At 38.4% G+C, this 17,668-nt stretch overlaps 1 protein-coding gene across 2 annotated transcripts in view; it reads left to right on the forward strand.

Moving 5' to 3' along the window:
* Positions 1-17,668, forward strand: part of SNX2 (sorting nexin 2) — a 34,283-nt gene that overhangs the window by 13,387 nt on the left and 3,228 nt on the right. For both annotated transcript variants that reach the window (XM_066989102.1, XM_066989103.1), the window contains exons 3-12: positions 5,140-5,303; positions 6,431-6,497; positions 6,709-6,752; positions 6,849-6,990; positions 8,771-8,849; positions 11,944-12,019; positions 13,321-13,434; positions 13,662-13,755; positions 15,503-15,708; positions 16,534-16,677. In XM_066989102.1, coding sequence (XP_066845203.1) covers positions 5,140-5,303; positions 6,431-6,497; positions 6,709-6,752; positions 6,849-6,990; positions 8,771-8,849; positions 11,944-12,019; positions 13,321-13,434; positions 13,662-13,755; positions 15,503-15,708; positions 16,534-16,677 — 1,130 coding nt within the window. The remainder of the gene's footprint in view (positions 1-5,139; positions 5,304-6,430; positions 6,498-6,708; positions 6,753-6,848; positions 6,991-8,770; positions 8,850-11,943; positions 12,020-13,320; positions 13,435-13,661; positions 13,756-15,502; positions 15,709-16,533; positions 16,678-17,668) is intronic.

The following is a 17,668-nucleotide window of genomic DNA, read 5'->3' on the forward strand; positions in this document are numbered from 1 at the left end:
AATAGATTGGTCGCAGTGCTTAATGTGTGCTGATAACTGCCATGGCTGATATGAAATATGTTAGATCTCAGTGTTTCTTCCTTGAAGCTGGGCAGAGCAGTTGCTCCTATTCAAGAAGAGTTTATGCTTTTGAGAACTATACAGTAAAGCAAGACATCCAAATTTCATTTTGCATGCAAATATTAATACAGAGCTTAACAAACAAAACAAAAAAAACCACGCAACCAAAGACCACATCATCTGACTTCTCAAATTGAAAGAATATATGTAAGAAGCATAACTGCCAGAGGTCATCTGAACAAATCTGTTTCTTGGGAAATAATCCTTTAGCAGATATACTAGTCAAAGACTGCTTTTCTGAGGGGAAAGAGTAGCTAGAAAGTGTAATAGCCTGCTATTCTTACTATAGAGCTAATGCTTCTTTTCCCCTTCAGAATCTGTCTTGAATGACAATAACCTACTTCTGAAACTACCTTCTAATACTTCGCTTCTGAACAAGAAGTATGATGTCCTTGTCTGCTCCTGCTCTCTCCACTCACCCCCTTCCACTGCCTTTTCCATTTCACTCTTCTAGATTTATATAATATGCTGGATGCATTCAGTCTTGGGGGTGAGCGGCAGAAAAGAGGGTAGTATAAACTCTTCTTCCTGAAATAACTGACTTGCTGCTATCAGATAGACATACTTTTTTTTCCTGTCCATATTTTCTTCCAGAAAAATAGAAAATGAGGGCTCATAGGCAACACTTCATAAAATTTGTTAATTCTCAACCAACCTGGAGTCACACAGATCCAGAAATGCAGGTGTGAACAAAGTCTCCTGTTATGCCAGTTCTAACCCTGCACTTGCAAGTTGGTGGTCTTTCTGATAGGAAAGCTTCTTGCATTTCCAACTGTTTGTTCCTGCTGCTTCCTCTTACAGAAATAATCCAGCAGAGTAGCTTCAGCTGTTGTCTGAACAGTGGTAGGGGGCTGATCCTGGCTGGATTTCATGTGGTAATCAACTCAACCTGGATCAGTTCATGATACTAAGGGACATGTGGATACAGGTCTGAGAAAAAGGAGTGGTGGGGAAGGTGTGTGGCACTGTTTTATCTGACAGCAGTACTGGTTTGCCACCTTTAATTCACACTGCCTTTGTGAAGTCATGTTTTCACAGAAATGTTTTCTCAACTGATGATTGTGAGAGATTGGTGTGGTGTGATTTCCTTCATTACTTATGTTATAGTCCTGTCTAAAATTTGAAGGTACACCAGGGTGCTTACTGGTGGTTAGTGGTTCGATTACCAGACATTTGTGCTGGAATACAGCTGGTGGTAGAAAAAGAGTGAATTAAAGCGGAATGGCCCTATGTGTTTATATGTGTGCATGTGTACATACGTACTTCGGTGAAATAGTCAGTTGTATAAATTCTTATGTATGTTGAATGCTGCTAGCTGACAAATAAGAGAACTATCTCTCTTCAGTATATAAATGTGGTTCTTCTACCATCTCAGTCTAAAAGATTCTTTTTTTCCAACTGTGTCAGCATGACTTCCTACCTCATCTGAGGTTTTGAACTAAACTTCTTTATTGTATTAATGGTATATCCTTTCTGTGGCATTTGAGGGTTGGAAGGAATAGCAGGATTCTTCAAAAAGAATTAGCAATAAGAATAAAAAAGCGGAAGGAAAATGAGCTTTTCAAAAAAAATAGTCTTTGCTCATATTAAAATGGATAATTTAAAAAGTGCTTGTGTTTAGTTTGAAAATACTATGTAAATCTCTAACCTGAAAATCAGGAAGAATGTTGCCAGCCCGTCAAGGGAGGTGCTCCTTCCCCTCTGCTCAGTCTCCTCACCCAGAGTGCTGAGCACAGCTCTGAGCTCCCCAGAGCTACTGGGAAGAGTCCAGGGGAGGGCCACTAACATGATAAAGGGCATGGAGTGGTTGGCACAGGAGCAGAGCCTGAGAGAGCTGGGACTGTGGCTTGGAGAAGAGAATCACAGAATCATTTAGGTTGGTAAAGATCCTTAGGATGGTCCAGTCCAACCATCCACCGAACACTGCCGACACATCACTAAACCACATCCCTAAGCACCATGTCCATACGTCTCTTAAATACCTCCAGGATGGTGACTCCACCACTTCCCTGCGCAGCCTGTTCCAAAGCCTAACTACTCTTTCTGTGAAGAAATTCTTCATGATATTGAGCCTAAACCTCTCGTGGTGCATCCTGAGGTCATTTCCTTGCATCCTGTCACTTCTCATCTGAGAAAAGAGACCAACACTGTCCTGACTGCAACTTCCTTTCAGGTAGTTGTAGGGAGTGATGAGGTCTCCCCTCAACGTCCTCTTCTGCACATTATACAACCCCAGTCCCTCAGCCATTCTTTTTAAGTTCCGATTTCTAGTCCCTTCACCAGCTTTGTTGCTATTTTCTGTACATACTCTAGCAACTCCTTAACCTTTTTGTAGTGAAAGGTCTCAAACTGCCCACAGTATTTGAGATGTGGTCTCACCAGTGCTGTGCACAAGGGGACAATCATTTCCCTGGTCCTGCTGACCATGCTATTTCTGATGCAGGCCAGGGTGCCCTTGGCCTTCTTGGCTACCTGGGCTCACTGCTGGCTCATGTTCAGCTCACTGTCATCAACCAGCATCCCCAGGTCCTTTTCTGCTGGGCAGCTTTCCAGCCACTTTCCCAAGCCTGTACTGCTGCATGGGGTTGTTATGGCCCAAGTGCAGGATCCAGTGCTTAGCTTTGTTGCATGCCATCTGATTGGGCTCAGTCTGTCAATCCAGCCTGCCCAGATCCCTCTGCAGAGCCTTCCTGCCTCAAGTGATCAGCACTCCTGCCCAGGTTGGTGTCATCTGCAAACATACTGAGGGTGCAATAGATCCCCTCATCAAAATCACTGATAAAAATGCGGTGGTGTCTGTCCCCTGCCTATCACCCCACCCACCACCCTCTTCTGACTCCTCCCCTTGAGCAGTGCAGGGGAACGGGGCATGGGGGCTGTGGTCAGTCTACAGCACTTCATCTCCGCCGCTCCTTCACGGTCCCTCTCTGCCCCTGCTCCACGTGGGGTCCCTCCCACGGGATGCCGTCCTTCCTGAACTGAGCCTGAGGGGGCTGCCCACAGGCAGCAGCTCTTCAAGAACTGCTCCCACATGGCTCCGTACCGCGGGGTCCATCCATCCCCCAGGAGCAAACTGCTCCAGCACGGGTCCCCCCCGGGTGGGCGGCAGCTCCCCCCAGACCCCCTGCTCCTGCGTGGGCTCCTCTCCACGGGCTGCAGCTCCGGCCCGGGGCCTGCTCCTGCGGGGGCTCTCCATGGGCCGCAGCCTCCTCCAGGCCACATCCACCTGCTCCACCGGGGGCTCCTCCACGGGGGGGCTGCAGCGTGGAGATCTGCTCCGTGTGGGACCCATGGGCTGCAGGGGGACAGCCTGCTCCACCAGGGGCCTCTCCACAGGCCGCAGGGGATCTGCTGCTGTGTGCCTGGAGCACCTCCTGCCCTCCTGCTGCACTGCCCTTGGGGGCTGCAGGCCTGGCTCTCACCCCTCTCTCCCAGCTGCTGTAGCCCAGCACTTCTTTCCCTTCCTTAACTCTGCTCTCCCAGAGGCCCACCCAGTGTCACTCATGGCTCAGCTCTGGCCAGCAGCAGGTCCCTTTTGGAGCAGGTGGAGCTGGCTCTGCTCTGACATGAGACAGCTGCTGGGCTCTGCTCACAGAGGCCACCCCTGCAGCCACCTGCTACCTAAACCTTGCCATGCGAACCCAGTACAAAATATTAAACAAAATTAGCCTCAATACTGACCTCTGGGGAACACCACTTGTGACCTGCCACCAACTGGATTTAACTCCATTTAGCCCTTTAGGTCCATCATGCAGGTATTTTTTTGTCCAGCAAGTAGTAGTACATCCATCCAAGCCATTAGCAGCCAGTTAGCATACAAAAGGAGACTTTTTCACACATGGTGTAACAATTTCAAAAATTTTAAAGTAGATCAGATCTTTAAAACTGCTCTTTCCTTAACCCTTACATAAGGACTTGTAGTACTAATAATACTTTTAGAGCACCAAGCTTTGACAAGGTTGGAAGGAAGGTAGCTTGTTTTCTCTTGACAATTGAGCTGTTACATATACAGAAACTGCAAGAACAGCTCTCTTCAGATTTGTATAGTAAACCATTTTGGTAACTGCACAACCTGGAGTGGATCTGCTTTAGTACCCGAAGCTACGCTTGGTAAAGTGGTTGGAACTTCCTGCAGGGAAGTTTGTAAATGCATCTTGAGAAAAGTTGTGGAGTCAATTTCCATATCAAGTGATGGTTCTGTGGTCATTATTATCCTTTAGGGGTCTAAACTTCTTTAAAATGCACATTTACAAGAACCACAGCATTAGTTAAGTAAACCAGAACGGGAACTTCTCTACACCCAAGAAGGGTATAGTTTGCCCACAGTCAAAACCAGTTAATCAAGGAACACATGCAGGATTTGTAGAGCAGAAATTTAGATCCTCTTTAAATACAGATGAACTGTATACAGTCTTAAAGAAGTATTGTTTCTAATGAACTGTTGTAAGCCCTAAAGAGGTGGTAGAAAATGAAATTAGTTTTGCTAGTCAGAATGCCTCATCTACTGAAAATATTTGTATTTTATAAGTTATGGTCTTGGGGAGGGGGTGCACTGTGGTTCTGTTTTAAACTTCATTTAAAACATACTGCTTTGCTTGGTGTGTTTGATTATCAGCCTGTATGAGTAAATAAGCTGTTGTTCAGGGTGCAAAGCCTGAAACTGGCATAGGTGCTGAAACAGAGCAGTCTGTAGGGTAGAAAAAAGTTCATTAGTTTTCACAAAATGTCTTACGGAAATGAATGACTTCCATGACTGCTTTAAAAGACTGTTTACCTGACAGCATATGAAAAAAGAATTGTGATATTAATCTTACTTTAACCCATTATACATGAGAAACTCAAATATCACATCTAGTTTTAGCTATATATTTAAATAAATTATCTAGCACAAATGGATGCTATTTACAGCTGATCTTACTAAACTTACATATTGTAATTTTTTAGTTTTTGTTATTTATATGATGGGCAATTGTATCAACTACACAAAAACTTATTTGCCAACTCAAAATCTTTATCCAGAAGCCACAGAAGAAGTTTCGTTGGACAGTCCGGAGAGGGACCCAATACTTTCACCAGAACCTACTCCTGCAATCACTCCTGTGACACCTACTACATTAGTAGCTCCCAGAATGGAATCGAAAAGTGTAACGTCCACTGCGATTTTCGATAGATCCAGAGAAGAGGTATCCAGTAAATTGTAAATTATGGAAATGTCTTGTTTGGTTTTTGAAGGTTATCTTTTGTTATTGTTGGGTTTTGTTTTTATTTTTTAAATGATAGTTTCTAAATTTCAACTCACAGGACCATCCACCGGTAAGGGGAAGTATTAAAAAAAAATCTATTTTTTGGCATTTAAAGTTTGATAGGCATTTGAATCTTTAAAATATGAGGAGAATTCCTTAGCCAGGTAATTGTAGTGGAGATCAATAGAAATGTTACTGATAATTCTTACTACTGTGTTACAGTTTTTAACTTGGATTTCTGAAGTAATTGTTAATGGAGAGAGCAGTTTTCAGCATTATCCTGCATACAGCTGAGGCTGATTGTGATTTTAAGATGGCAGTTTACATTTGCCGTTGCATTCGAAGTCAGGGCATTGGCAAATGCCATTCATTCTAGAGTACATCCTCTTACTGGACAATGCCAGGGGCAAACGAGTTTGCAAACAAGACTTGCCTGTGACTTGAAGATACCTGCTTTCCCAAATGCTCCAAGATGGCATTTTATTCTTATTTTCCTCACCTTCATCCGTGTCATACTGTCCTTTCTGCCATGATGTTCCCTTAGATCTCTGTTCTACCAAACTTAGAAATATTGCGTGAAAAGGTCAGGAAATTTTGCCAGATTACAAGCAAGTATCTGAAATTCTTTAGCTATCACTTCTCCCCTCCCAAGCTCTTCTGTTTCTGATACCGTTAATAACTAGGAATATCTGTCCTTTGATTAAATGCTTACAAAAACATTGGGAATGAGAAAGTATGGTTCAAAAAAAAAAAAACAACCATCTGTTGACATTGGAGGAGATAAAAAATAATAATAATAATATACCCTCAAGTTAAACATATGCTAAAAGTTGAGGCTAACATGGCCTGACAAGGGACTGCCATACTAAAGGCTTTTGCAGGAAGGCTTAAAATTAAAACCAGTATTAGAAGTTATATTCACTTAATGTTGGATGGTGGGTCTGAAACAGATTTTAATTATACAAATATACTTTATCTTCCTCCTACTTCTCCTATACACTTATCCTTGTACCTGTACATAATATGAACATGTTATCTTGCTAAATATGGCATATCCTTTTTCCTAGATTGAAGAGGAAGCAAATGGAGATATGTTTGATATAGAAATCAATGTATCAGATCCAGAGAAAGTTGGTAAGTACCTTCAACCTAGTAAATCAGATAGGGTAGACTGTCACACTTCTTGAAGACTGTTGTGAGATTTTAGTATGATTTCTTATTCAGTTACCTTTTGGCAACTCTTAATATCTAAATGGAAAGCTATGTAATGTATAGTTTGGAACAAAAAGTACATGGAAGGATTAAAGTAACTTTCTCTAGGCTAAGTATTTTAATTTTCTTACAGGGGATGGCATGAATGCTTACATGGCATACAGAGTAACTACAAAGGTAACTAGCGCAAGAAATACTTGCAGATAACTTTGTTTCAAAGCTGAGTAGATGCATCAGAAAATCATAACTAAAACTATTGTTATTTTTTTTAAGACATCCCTTTCTATGTTTCACAAAAATGAATTCTCTGTTAAAAGAAGATTCAGTGATTTTCTTGGCTTGCACAGCAAATTAGCAACAAAGTACATGCATATTGGTTACATTGTGCCTCCAGCTCCAGAAAAAAGTATTGTAGGTAAGTCTAGTATCTGTAAGGTTGTATGTATGCATGTCATTTAAGTACTGTAATACAAATGAAATATTTAAGTACCTGTTGTGCTTTTGAAAATTTTTTGAGAGTTCTAATCTGTGCAGTCATACTCATGTGCAAGACAAAGCTAGGTCTGAATTCAAGGTTCCCGTAGAACAAAAAACAGCATAAATACTGGTACACCTGGAAGTCAGCAAAATGGTGGGACTTACTGCCAGTGCTTGCTTGCACTACAGCGACCTCAGATTCTTGCACAGAAATTTTCTTGAGGTGTAGGTAAGTTAGGAAAACTCACAGACTCTATAGGATGTTTTCAGAAGAACATGAAAGTCATGCTTTAAACTTGAGCTGACTCCCCTCCAGTGCATGAGTGGTATTTAGTTATGTCCTAAAATATATAGTCCATAGTCTTCTAATTCTGAAGGGATTCTCATTTAAAACGAGGTATCTTAAAGCAGAGAGCTATTAAAACAGCTGAAGTTAAACAAATCTTTCACATCACACACATTTATTTTTAAAGTCTTAATATGAAACATTCTATATCCAGTTTTATGTCATGTGTGTTCTACAAAAGACCTTCATCTGTACATTCTATTACACTGGATAATGCCTGAAATTCCAAGCTCAAAAAATGTGTGTTTTTTTTGTGAGGGATGGGAGTGGCCTGCATTTGAGGCCTTATTCACAAATTCAGTGGTGAATTACTGAATATTCTGTGGAACAACAAGGTAAAACCGAGTTGGTGGTGAGCTGGAGTTTGGCATTCATCTAAACCACCTCACTACTTTCATATCTATTTTGGAAAATCGTGGTTTCTTATTACTATTTTTAAGAAAAAAAGCTGGCAGAGAAATAACTTTGGAAACTGCTCATGTGACTGATCACAGAGTACCTATTCAAATTTTCAGTGTTTTCTGCACAGAACTTATAGCTTGAAAAGCGCAGAACTGATAGAGCAGAAATACACAACAAGTAGAAATTAGTTGTTTGCCCTAAATAATAGCATACCTCTCCTATGTCTTAGAAGATAAGAATAATTTTGAATGTTCAGTGCTTCGTGGTGTTTTTTGGTAGGACTCTGGTTCCTGAACCATCTGAGTTTGGGTCTTTAGCATGAAAGATGCAGTTTGTATTCTCACAGTTTTAGAGTTCTTCTGTTTATAAGGTTGAATATATTTCCCATACCACAAGACATCAAGAACTCCACAGTCATGGTTCTTTGACCACTATTAACTTCATCAGAGGAAGTGATGTAAAGCCGTGTACGTTTTATTCTCTATTCAGCGTGTAGTTTGTATGCTTCAGAATTTTCAGAGCAGACTAGTTAGTTAATTGAAAACCTCTTAGTTTTAGAACGTAGACTACAATAGAATGAAAATATTGGTAATGAACGTACCAGTTAATTGGACTGTAAATGAAATTTATTTTCTTATTCTGCTTTATTTGTGTTTTCTTCTTTTGAACGTGACTGACCAGTAAGACTCTGATCTTCATTTAGATTGTCTTAATAAATCCAAATTCAAAAGATTTTTTATAACTTTTAACCACAATAATATGTTACAAGAAATTGCATATTTCACAGAACTGTTCCTAGAAGACCATGTAGCATGCAATGTTTACATTCTGTCTGTTCCAGAGTAGTATTTTCATTTTAATTTGACTTAAATACCTAAACTTAGGTGAGCTTTATCTTCTAATTGTATCAGTTATGTTAACGATTTTTGAATAATAAAGTAAAATCAATATGATGACATTTTCTTCAAAGGCATGACCAAGGTTAAAGTAGGCAAGGAAGATTCTTCATCTACAGAATTTGTAGAAAAAAGAAGAGCAGCTCTAGAAAGGTAATATATGTATCTAAAACCTGTTTAGCCTCAAGATGACTTGTGGACTCTGTAACTGGGATCTGGGCCATCTGTACCTAGGTGGATTCTGGAGGCTGTATGCAGCTCCTAAATCTTTGTGTAGAAATTTGTGTAATTCCTATTAATAACTGGAAATGTAGATGTATTCATATAGGGGATTATAGCTACCTCTTCTCGAACTGGTAAGTGCTTAGAATTGAGATTGCAGGAATCCAGTAATCAGAACTTTCTTCATCATGCATTTTGTTCTTCAGGAATTAAGTCATTTCAGAAATATGTCTGTTTCATAGAAAGTCAGCTGCTGGGAAGGGGGAAAGGGTGAAAGAGACCCTCAGTCACTGGAAACTAAAGTGGTGCTCTGACTTCCAATGTGTATTTGTGACTAGCTGAATTTTGGTGTAAAAAAAAAAAAAAGTCACCCAGCACTGGTATCCAGCTAATATTGTTAAAGCATCTCTGCCCCGTAAGGGTACTTCTGTAGATACACTGCATCATCCCTTCTTGTTGGCATGGATAAATAAAGATGTTAGAAAGCAACTAGAAAAACTTGTGCAGATATACAAACTTAATTTTAGTATGATTTATTTTATGCTGTTGTTGTGATCGCATCATTTGAGAACAATATTCTATATAACAACAGTTAAATGGGAAAATTAACAAAAGTGGAAGGGTTTAGTTTGCCTCCAGGACTCCAAAAGCTCAAGAACTTCATACATCTGTTTGATGCGTCTTTTGACATATAATGTTAATCAAAATATATCTCTTCAGAATCATGTTACTAATATCTTTCTATTTGCTAAATAATAGAACATCAGAACTGATATTGAACCTCAAAAAACTCAAAATACTGATAGGATGTCCCGTCTTAGTTATTTCTCACTGAAAAATTGGTATATGACAAGATTTGCTTCTTAAAATTGCACACAGAAGTTACTGAAGTAATTCTGTCACTTGGGGTAGAACTGCAAAACATGTCATTCATCCTTAAATAAGTCTGTTCCTAAATGAATGGTGCTATGAGACAAAGACGGAGTAACAGCTGGGATTGGAGTAGATAACTGAGCAGATCCTTCCACACAGCTTTGTCAGTAATAGAGATGACTAGTTTCCCCCTGGGTTGCTCATTTGAACAACTTGGACAAATTTAATTCACTAACTTGTGTGCATGCTTTAAATACTCATTTTTCACTTACTTGTTAAAGGAATTCTACTGGTATACAGGTTATAATGGATGTTAAGTGCGCCTCCTAAACTGGGGAATGAACTTGTCAGGATTTTTGACGTTGTTAGGAAGGCTTCACACTATTACATTTTTTTTTTCCCCTCAGACTATGAAAATCTTATCTGGCAAGGAGCAACTTTTTCATCATGCCAATTTTAACTGGCTTTTTCTTTCAGAATGAAAATTACCTACCTACCGTGGTACTCAAATGCTATTCAAAAGCAGAGGTTTTGTTGCTTGTTCCTAAACCTAAGCAAAACATTAATGTGCACCAGAAAGTCAAACAGAAGACATCTGCTTCAATTTGCTTCAATGAGCTCAGAGCTGTGGGGAAAGTGGGCAGTAAAGCAATGCGCCTTATTGAGTTCACTAAAATTTATGCCCTAGAATAGTGAACTTACATACTGCAAGTCTGCCAGATACCCTCAAGCAACACTGCCATTTGTGTCCAATGAAAATACTTGTAACCTCCCTTGGACTAAGGGTTATTCTATAGGAGCAAATTTCTAAAGAAAAATCTCTTTGGCTGCCTGCCATGTCAACTTTAATGTTTTTGAGTATTTGGAAGAGCAAGGAAAAGTTGAGCAATCTAATGAATGAAATAATTTTTTTCTTCCTAAAGAAGCTAAGGGTAGTGAAAGTATCTGGTTACCATATCTAATAGCAGATGGAGAAAATACGTTGTTTCATTGTCAGCATACTCATGCTTTCAGTTGAGTCCCTTTCCACGTTTATTTTTAGGGTCACTTTTTAAGCAATTTGTGAAGGTAATGGGTTGGGTCTGGTAATTCACTGGGGAGGCTTAGGAAAAATTAAGCTTTGCAAAAAGTACAAAGTGCTGTTGATAGTGTTCGGTCAGAACATTTTAATAGGCAATATTATGTACTTACGCTCCCATGACATTTTGAAGTACTACATTTCTATAAAGCACTAAATGTGACACTTTATGCATAATACTAAAGTCAGTTATGACAAACTTGCAGCAGTTTTTAGGGTAAGAATACTGTTGAAATTTCACTCTTCAACCCATACCTGTTCAATAGTTTTTAGATAAACTGGGAAATGCAAAAAAATGCAAAGGGAAGGAGCTGCATTAATTTCACTTTTGGGTGGATGAGTCCTGTAGAACTACTAGGGGTTGAAGGTCTAGTCTAGCCAGCAAATAAAGAGCTCATAGCAAGACTTCATTTTATTCTAAAACAAGTGAGGCAAAATTAGCTGTAACAAAAAACCTGTCTACTGCACTGTGCAAGAATTTTTAAACAAGCTCATCTTTTTTTTGTTGTAGTTCTTTTTCCTGGCCTAAAGTGACTATTATTAGAGCAGGAGGATTTCATTTAACTGTCAAAAATACAAAGTATAATATTTTAACACTGCACAACGTACAGGTATAGCAGATCCCACCTTAAGGAGTTTCTTGTTTAAACAAAGTAGTTTAGAAACCATCAACTTTGCTGTGTTGTGCAGTGTATGGGGCTGGATCATTTTTAGTCAGAAGTTTCAGGTTTTGTGGCAGCCTTGCTGGACTGAGACTTCATTGAATGTTTAAACTGCTTAGTGGCGCTAGCCTGTAGCCCATAGCCTAAGTATACGTTGGAGAAAGGTGTCAGAATGCAGAAATATGACTTGAACACTCAGCAGAGAGGCAAAAGACTGAAGGGGCATGGAGACTGAACTGTCCTCTGAGCGTTCAGAGGTGACTTTACAGGAGTGTTCAAGCCCCGTTAGATAATAAGGGAGACTGTGTGCTGCCTGCATTGTACCAGTTCTTTAGATGAAGGACACTTTCCAATGCTGTCAGTCACATTAAATTTGTTCTGTTATCTAATATTTTAATTTTTAAAATCATAGGTATCTACAACGAACAGTAAAACACCCAACCTTGTTACAAGATCCAGATTTAAGGCAGTTCTTGGAAAGTTCTGAGGTATTTAAGTTCTTTCAAGTTCTCCTATTTATTTCTAGGTACGGTAATATTCAATATAATATAATATATTCTCTTTGTGTTGAGACCTGATCTCCCAAATTCATAACAAGTAAAATTAGATTGTACCCTTCATGGGACAGAATTGCAGAAGGCGACTTAGGTAATGATGTGCCTGTGCCTCTGATAAAACATAGTCTGATGGTGACCAAAAGCTGTCTGCTTCACAGTAACTTCTCAAATGAGTCAGTCTGTCCAATTTTGAGTGAAACTTGTCATGCATACAGTGACTATCTGTTATTGATGTTACTGATAGGTAAGTAAGATCAGTAATTAGCTGACTTGGAAATGGGTTTCTTGCCTCTACGAATCCAACCTGATGTTTGTCGGGGGGGATAACATGAACACGCTTGCAGCGCTGCTGGCCAGGCTAGGTGTTTTGTGAACAGAGGGCTTCAGTCAATCGTGCAGTGAAAGTCTGGCACCTTTCACAAAATTAAATGTATCGTTAAAGATATTATATGTCTCTATACATGTGCATAGTGGATTTGCTGTAACATTGTCTTTTGGCCAGTGTTGATGTCTTAGCTATGCTAATAAGTTTGAAGCCTCACTACTGACAAAAGCATCACTGATAGATAGCTGAAAGTGGTTTTGTCAATGCTGCTGACAGGCAAAATATTACACATGAAAGGTAAATGGTCTGACATGGGAGCCCACCTTGTACAGTGTAGTTAGACTAAATTGAAAAATAAAGACTAAATTAAACAATAATATTAAATTATCATTATATTACCGTCTGAGGATTTCTGAATACCTAAACAATACACAGCTCTCTCAACGCTTATGAGGTAGGTTTTGAAATCTGTCTTCTATTGAAAAGCAAAAATACATCAACATTTTATGATCAGTATACAATGCAAATCTTGCATTATAATGAATTACTTCACAGAATTTTTCTTCTAATTTATTGTAAATCCAAGCTTCGCTGCTCCTGTAGTGGTAGATTGTTCTCTGTAGCATATAGGTGGCTAGTTAGGACGTTTGGCTAGTTCATAATAACTTTGGACAAGTAGGTTGTTTGTTCCATTTAAATGTAAAGATGTAGAAGAAAAGTAAATAGTCTATATTTTTAAGTTTTCCTCTGAGAATGTAAAAGTAGTAAATCTGAGAAATTAGATTCTACTATATTGAAACACATAGGACTAAAGAAAACACTATATCCTTTTCTTTTCCCCTTGTGCCCAGTTAAACCTCCATCCTTTTAACCAGTCTGTTTGCCCTTATTTGTCATTCAATTCCAGCTGCCGAGAGCGGTTAACACCCAGGCTCTGAGTGGAGCAGGAATATTGAGGATGGTGAACAAGGCTGCCGACGCTGTCAACAAAATGACAATCAAGATGAATGAATCGGATGCAGTAAGAGCTGATTTTTCGACTTGAATAATGAGACGAATTAATGAGGCTCAACAATTGCATTTTAAAGCTGTAGAAGGAGAAAATGGGTTATTAATTTGCTTATTGGCTTGGATTCTTAACTGTGTCAGTTGACCACCCTGGCAGTACATGGATAATTTGCTTCTTTAAGACAAGAAATGTTGCTGGTAATCTAATTTGTAACGCTTGACTCTTTCATCTTTTGTCAGTGGTTTGAAGAAAAACAGCAGCAATTTGAGAATCTGGATCAGCAACTTAAGAAACTTCATGCCAGTGTTGAAGCATTGGTCTGCCACAGAAAAGGTAATTTTGCTTTTATGTGGCTTCATGAACTTACGTGCTTAAAACTGTAGGAAATAGTGATGGTCTTAACTACTAAGTAGAGTTACACAGTAAACTTTAACGAAAAAATCTTATTACACCTATTGTAAACTGCAAAATAGCACTTTTGGTATGCCTATTTTAATCTTTATTGAGAATATCTGTTACCCCTTCTGTTGAACATGAAAATTACAATATTTATTTAGCTCTTTTTATCTTGCAGAGATCTAATACCATACCTAGCAAGTGATTCTGCTACAGTAGACATCCATAAACATATCTCTAGATCTCATGGCAAGAGTAATTTCCTTCCAAACAAAAAGTCATATAAATCCATTTAAACATCTCATGGTTCAATATTGCTCTGAGTTTAAATTCTTAAACAGGAATTTTCTTTGTTTTGTCCACATAATGATACGTCATTAAGCTACTGTTAAGGTAAACTGTTTCTGGAAAGATAACTGATCCTAGAACATCAGTTTTGGGCTTACTTGTGTTACAGAGAAGCAATGCCTGCCTGTTTGTTTTAATGTTTTAACCACCTGTGCAGCTGTTTTGTTAAAAATAGATATTAGATAATTTAAAAAAAATATATCTCTGATTTGTAGTGCAAGGAAGACCATAAATGTGCCTTTTTACCTTACTGCATTAAGACAAAAGTTTGGGTAGATTTACAATACTGTACTTTAAAAAGTACATGAAGTTGCTTTTTCACAATCCTCCCAGGAATTATTCTCTGTGGTAAAATAAATAAATATTTGTTCAGATGTCCTCAAGATTAAAGAGTATTTTAAGAGTTAATGAAAATGGAAAATAGATACATTTGATTGCTGTTGATTTGACAGCTGCTTGGAGATTTGAGGAAGCAAGGATTTTTTTGAGAGATGTATTTAAATTGTAAGTTTTAATTATCTGAAGACATTTGTTTGTTTTTGTTGGCTTTTTTTCCTCCAAACATTTCTGGTGTTCTGGTGATTCTACAAAAACAAGAGAGTTAAAAACAAGCCTGCACTTTCAGTTCTTAAGTAATTGGATTAAAATACGTGTTCAAAGGTCCTTCATAGGAGATAACTTTGTACAGGAAGGCTTACATGCGATTTGGTGAGACAATTGCCTTAGTTAATGGATAAGCTCAAATCTTCAGCTTCATAGATGCCAGCCATGCTGGTACGTGTTGTTTTGGCTTTGTTTTTTTACCTAAGGTTTGTCAAAACATGGCAATATATTACATTTGGCATGATTAGAGGTACTTCAGTCAACAGGACAGTCCAAAAGAAATATCCAGGAAAAAAAAATGAATTCCCCTTGTGGTGGTGGTGAAATACGTAGTTTTTTTCCCACTGTCAGCTTCATGAAACGACTGTGCTGTAGACCAGTTCAGGTTGGTTTGAAATTGCTCGGTAGGTTTCTTGGTTTTTGTTTTATGGGCTTGGATTTTACCTGAACTAGGCCTTTTGGATAATAGTCTCTTGACTTAGTAAATGTGACATTAACAGGCTCAGGAAAACATTTATGGGTGGAGAGTTTTTTGTATACTATTTTCTCCTAAATGTAGTTTCAATGTGATCTCCTTGCATATTTTATCATCAGCTTTAGGAAATACAGCTTGCATTTTTCAGTTGGTGAAATTAGGGTTGCAGTAGGGCAGAGATCTCTGCTCTGTTTATCTATACTGTAGAGTAACATAACAAATTAGGTACTCGTACTGAGTGTTACTTCTGTATTTCAGAACTTTCAGCCAACACAGCTGCCTTTGCTAAAAGTGCTGCCATGTTAGGTAACTCTGAGGACCACACTGCTCTGTCTAGAGCTTTGTCTCAGCTTGCTGAAGTTGAGGAGAAGATAGATCAGTTACATCAAGAACAAGCTTTTGCTGATTTTTATGTATTCTCAGAACTGCTTGGTGATTACATTCGTCTCATTGCTGCGGTAAAAGTGAGTACTGCGAAGAAAAATACTGGTTTTAGTGTTTAAAGTCCCACTACTAAACTTTTAGGTATAAGGTAAATGAATATTTGTGTGTATTTGCACATTTGTTACACAGTTGAGACTAAGTTTTTATGTTAAGTTCCATCCAAATAAAATGAATGAATCTGTGATCAGTTATTCCAATGATAAAAATGATTGTTATAAGTGAGAATGGATTTTAATTCTGGATTAATAGGATCCAGAAAAAATGTAAATGGTGAATATCTACTTTGAGCGGTACTAATTGTGTACAGTATTTGGGCAAACTATATGCTATTATGTCTAAGCAAGAACATAATTTGGCCATATTTGTTGGATAGCCAAAAGCTTCTGTAAATAAGAAACAAGTATAATTTGTGGATTTCGTTAAAGAAAATATTGGACTTTAAGTCATACTGTATAGTATAATTAGGTTTTGACGTGGGAAGAGGAGTGTAAGAATTTTGAACTTGCCAAATTGTTGTATCTTTTCCTTTGTCTCCTCCCCCTTTCCCATTCTCTGTTGCCACTCTCTGCCATCATTGTTTGCTTTGGTAGTGTTTTGGTGGAATGAGGAACAAAAAATAGTTTGGGGCATGGAGGTGTTTGTTCTGAAGAGGCTTGAATGTCCGCTGTACATGGTGTTTAGCTGTGCAAGCGTGCTGTCCAATGAAGTACAAGAAGATGTAGTGGACACAGTGGAGTTTCTTTGAGTATAGTTGTTCCAGTTTTATACAGAAATACCTTCTCATACTGTAAATTTAGATAGCTCTAACAATTCCAGTTGTTTAATAAATTAATTCGTCATTACAGGGTGTGTTTGATCACCGAATGAAATGCTGGCAAAAGTGGCAAGATGCTCAGGTCACTTTACAAAAAAAACGTGAAGCTGAAGCAAAGCTCCAGCTTGCCAACAAACCTGATAAGTTGCAGCAAGCTAAAGATGAGATAAAAGAGGTAATGTTATCAAACATTATTTTGAAGGTCAGACTCCCTGCATTGACTCATTCATTTTGCATTAATGCACTACTTTATACCATTTTTATTTAAGAACCACTTACTCATTTGCTGTTTTCCATATTTATTGAAGTTGTTGAAACTAATTTATCTTAAAACTATGCACAATTGTTACTGATTGTAAGATCTGTAAGGCGGTTGAATACTGTCTCTACAGAGTCTGGGAAACGGGAGGAGGGGAACATGGACAAGTTAAATTGCTTCTAATTGTTAACAGATGACTTGGGTAGGCAGTGGAATGTCTTCTGGCTTTTAAAGCTAAAATCTCACAAAAACTAATGGAGAACTGTTCCCATGTTTTGCTTTATTATGCAGCATATCTAGCCATATATATGTATGTATGTATATATGGTGTGATTTCAGTAAAAATAAACCTTATGTATTGAAGTGTCATAATCTATACACTTTTTCTGTCATGCTTCACTAAGGAAATTGAAGAGGTAGGACAACTTAATTATTTAACATTAATGCATTCTGATTATGCACCAGTATTCTCTCATTAAATAATGGGAGAACATCATTTTAGATTTCCAACTCTATTATGCAGTTATTTTGTTTGGCTTCCTCATTGGTCACTAACCACAAGTTGCTTTGTTCTTTCTGCACTTCAGTATATTTTGCATATGGTATTGAAATTTCTCATTAACTTGGCTGTCTTATTCTTTAAAAAAAAAAAACAAAAACATTGTTTACTAGCAAAATTTACTGTCAGTCTTATGTGACCACGTTCTTGTTGGTTGGTACTCTTGATGTGACTCATCCATCCACAGTGCTACACATGAGCCGACTCCTCAGCCAAAATACTTCCTGAGTGTTGGGAGTAGTAGGAAATAGTGATCCTTTGTCAATTCCAATGTGAAAAGAATTAATGATGCTGTTCCTAAGAATTTTTTCCTCTTTACTGGATGAGTAGAGAAGGTTGTTAGTAAGC

This window comes from Anser cygnoides, chromosome Z (assembly GCF_040182565.1).
Source record: "Anser cygnoides isolate HZ-2024a breed goose chromosome Z, Taihu_goose_T2T_genome, whole genome shotgun sequence".
NCBI classification, from domain to species: Eukaryota; Metazoa; Chordata; class Aves; order Anseriformes; family Anatidae; genus Anser; species Anser cygnoides.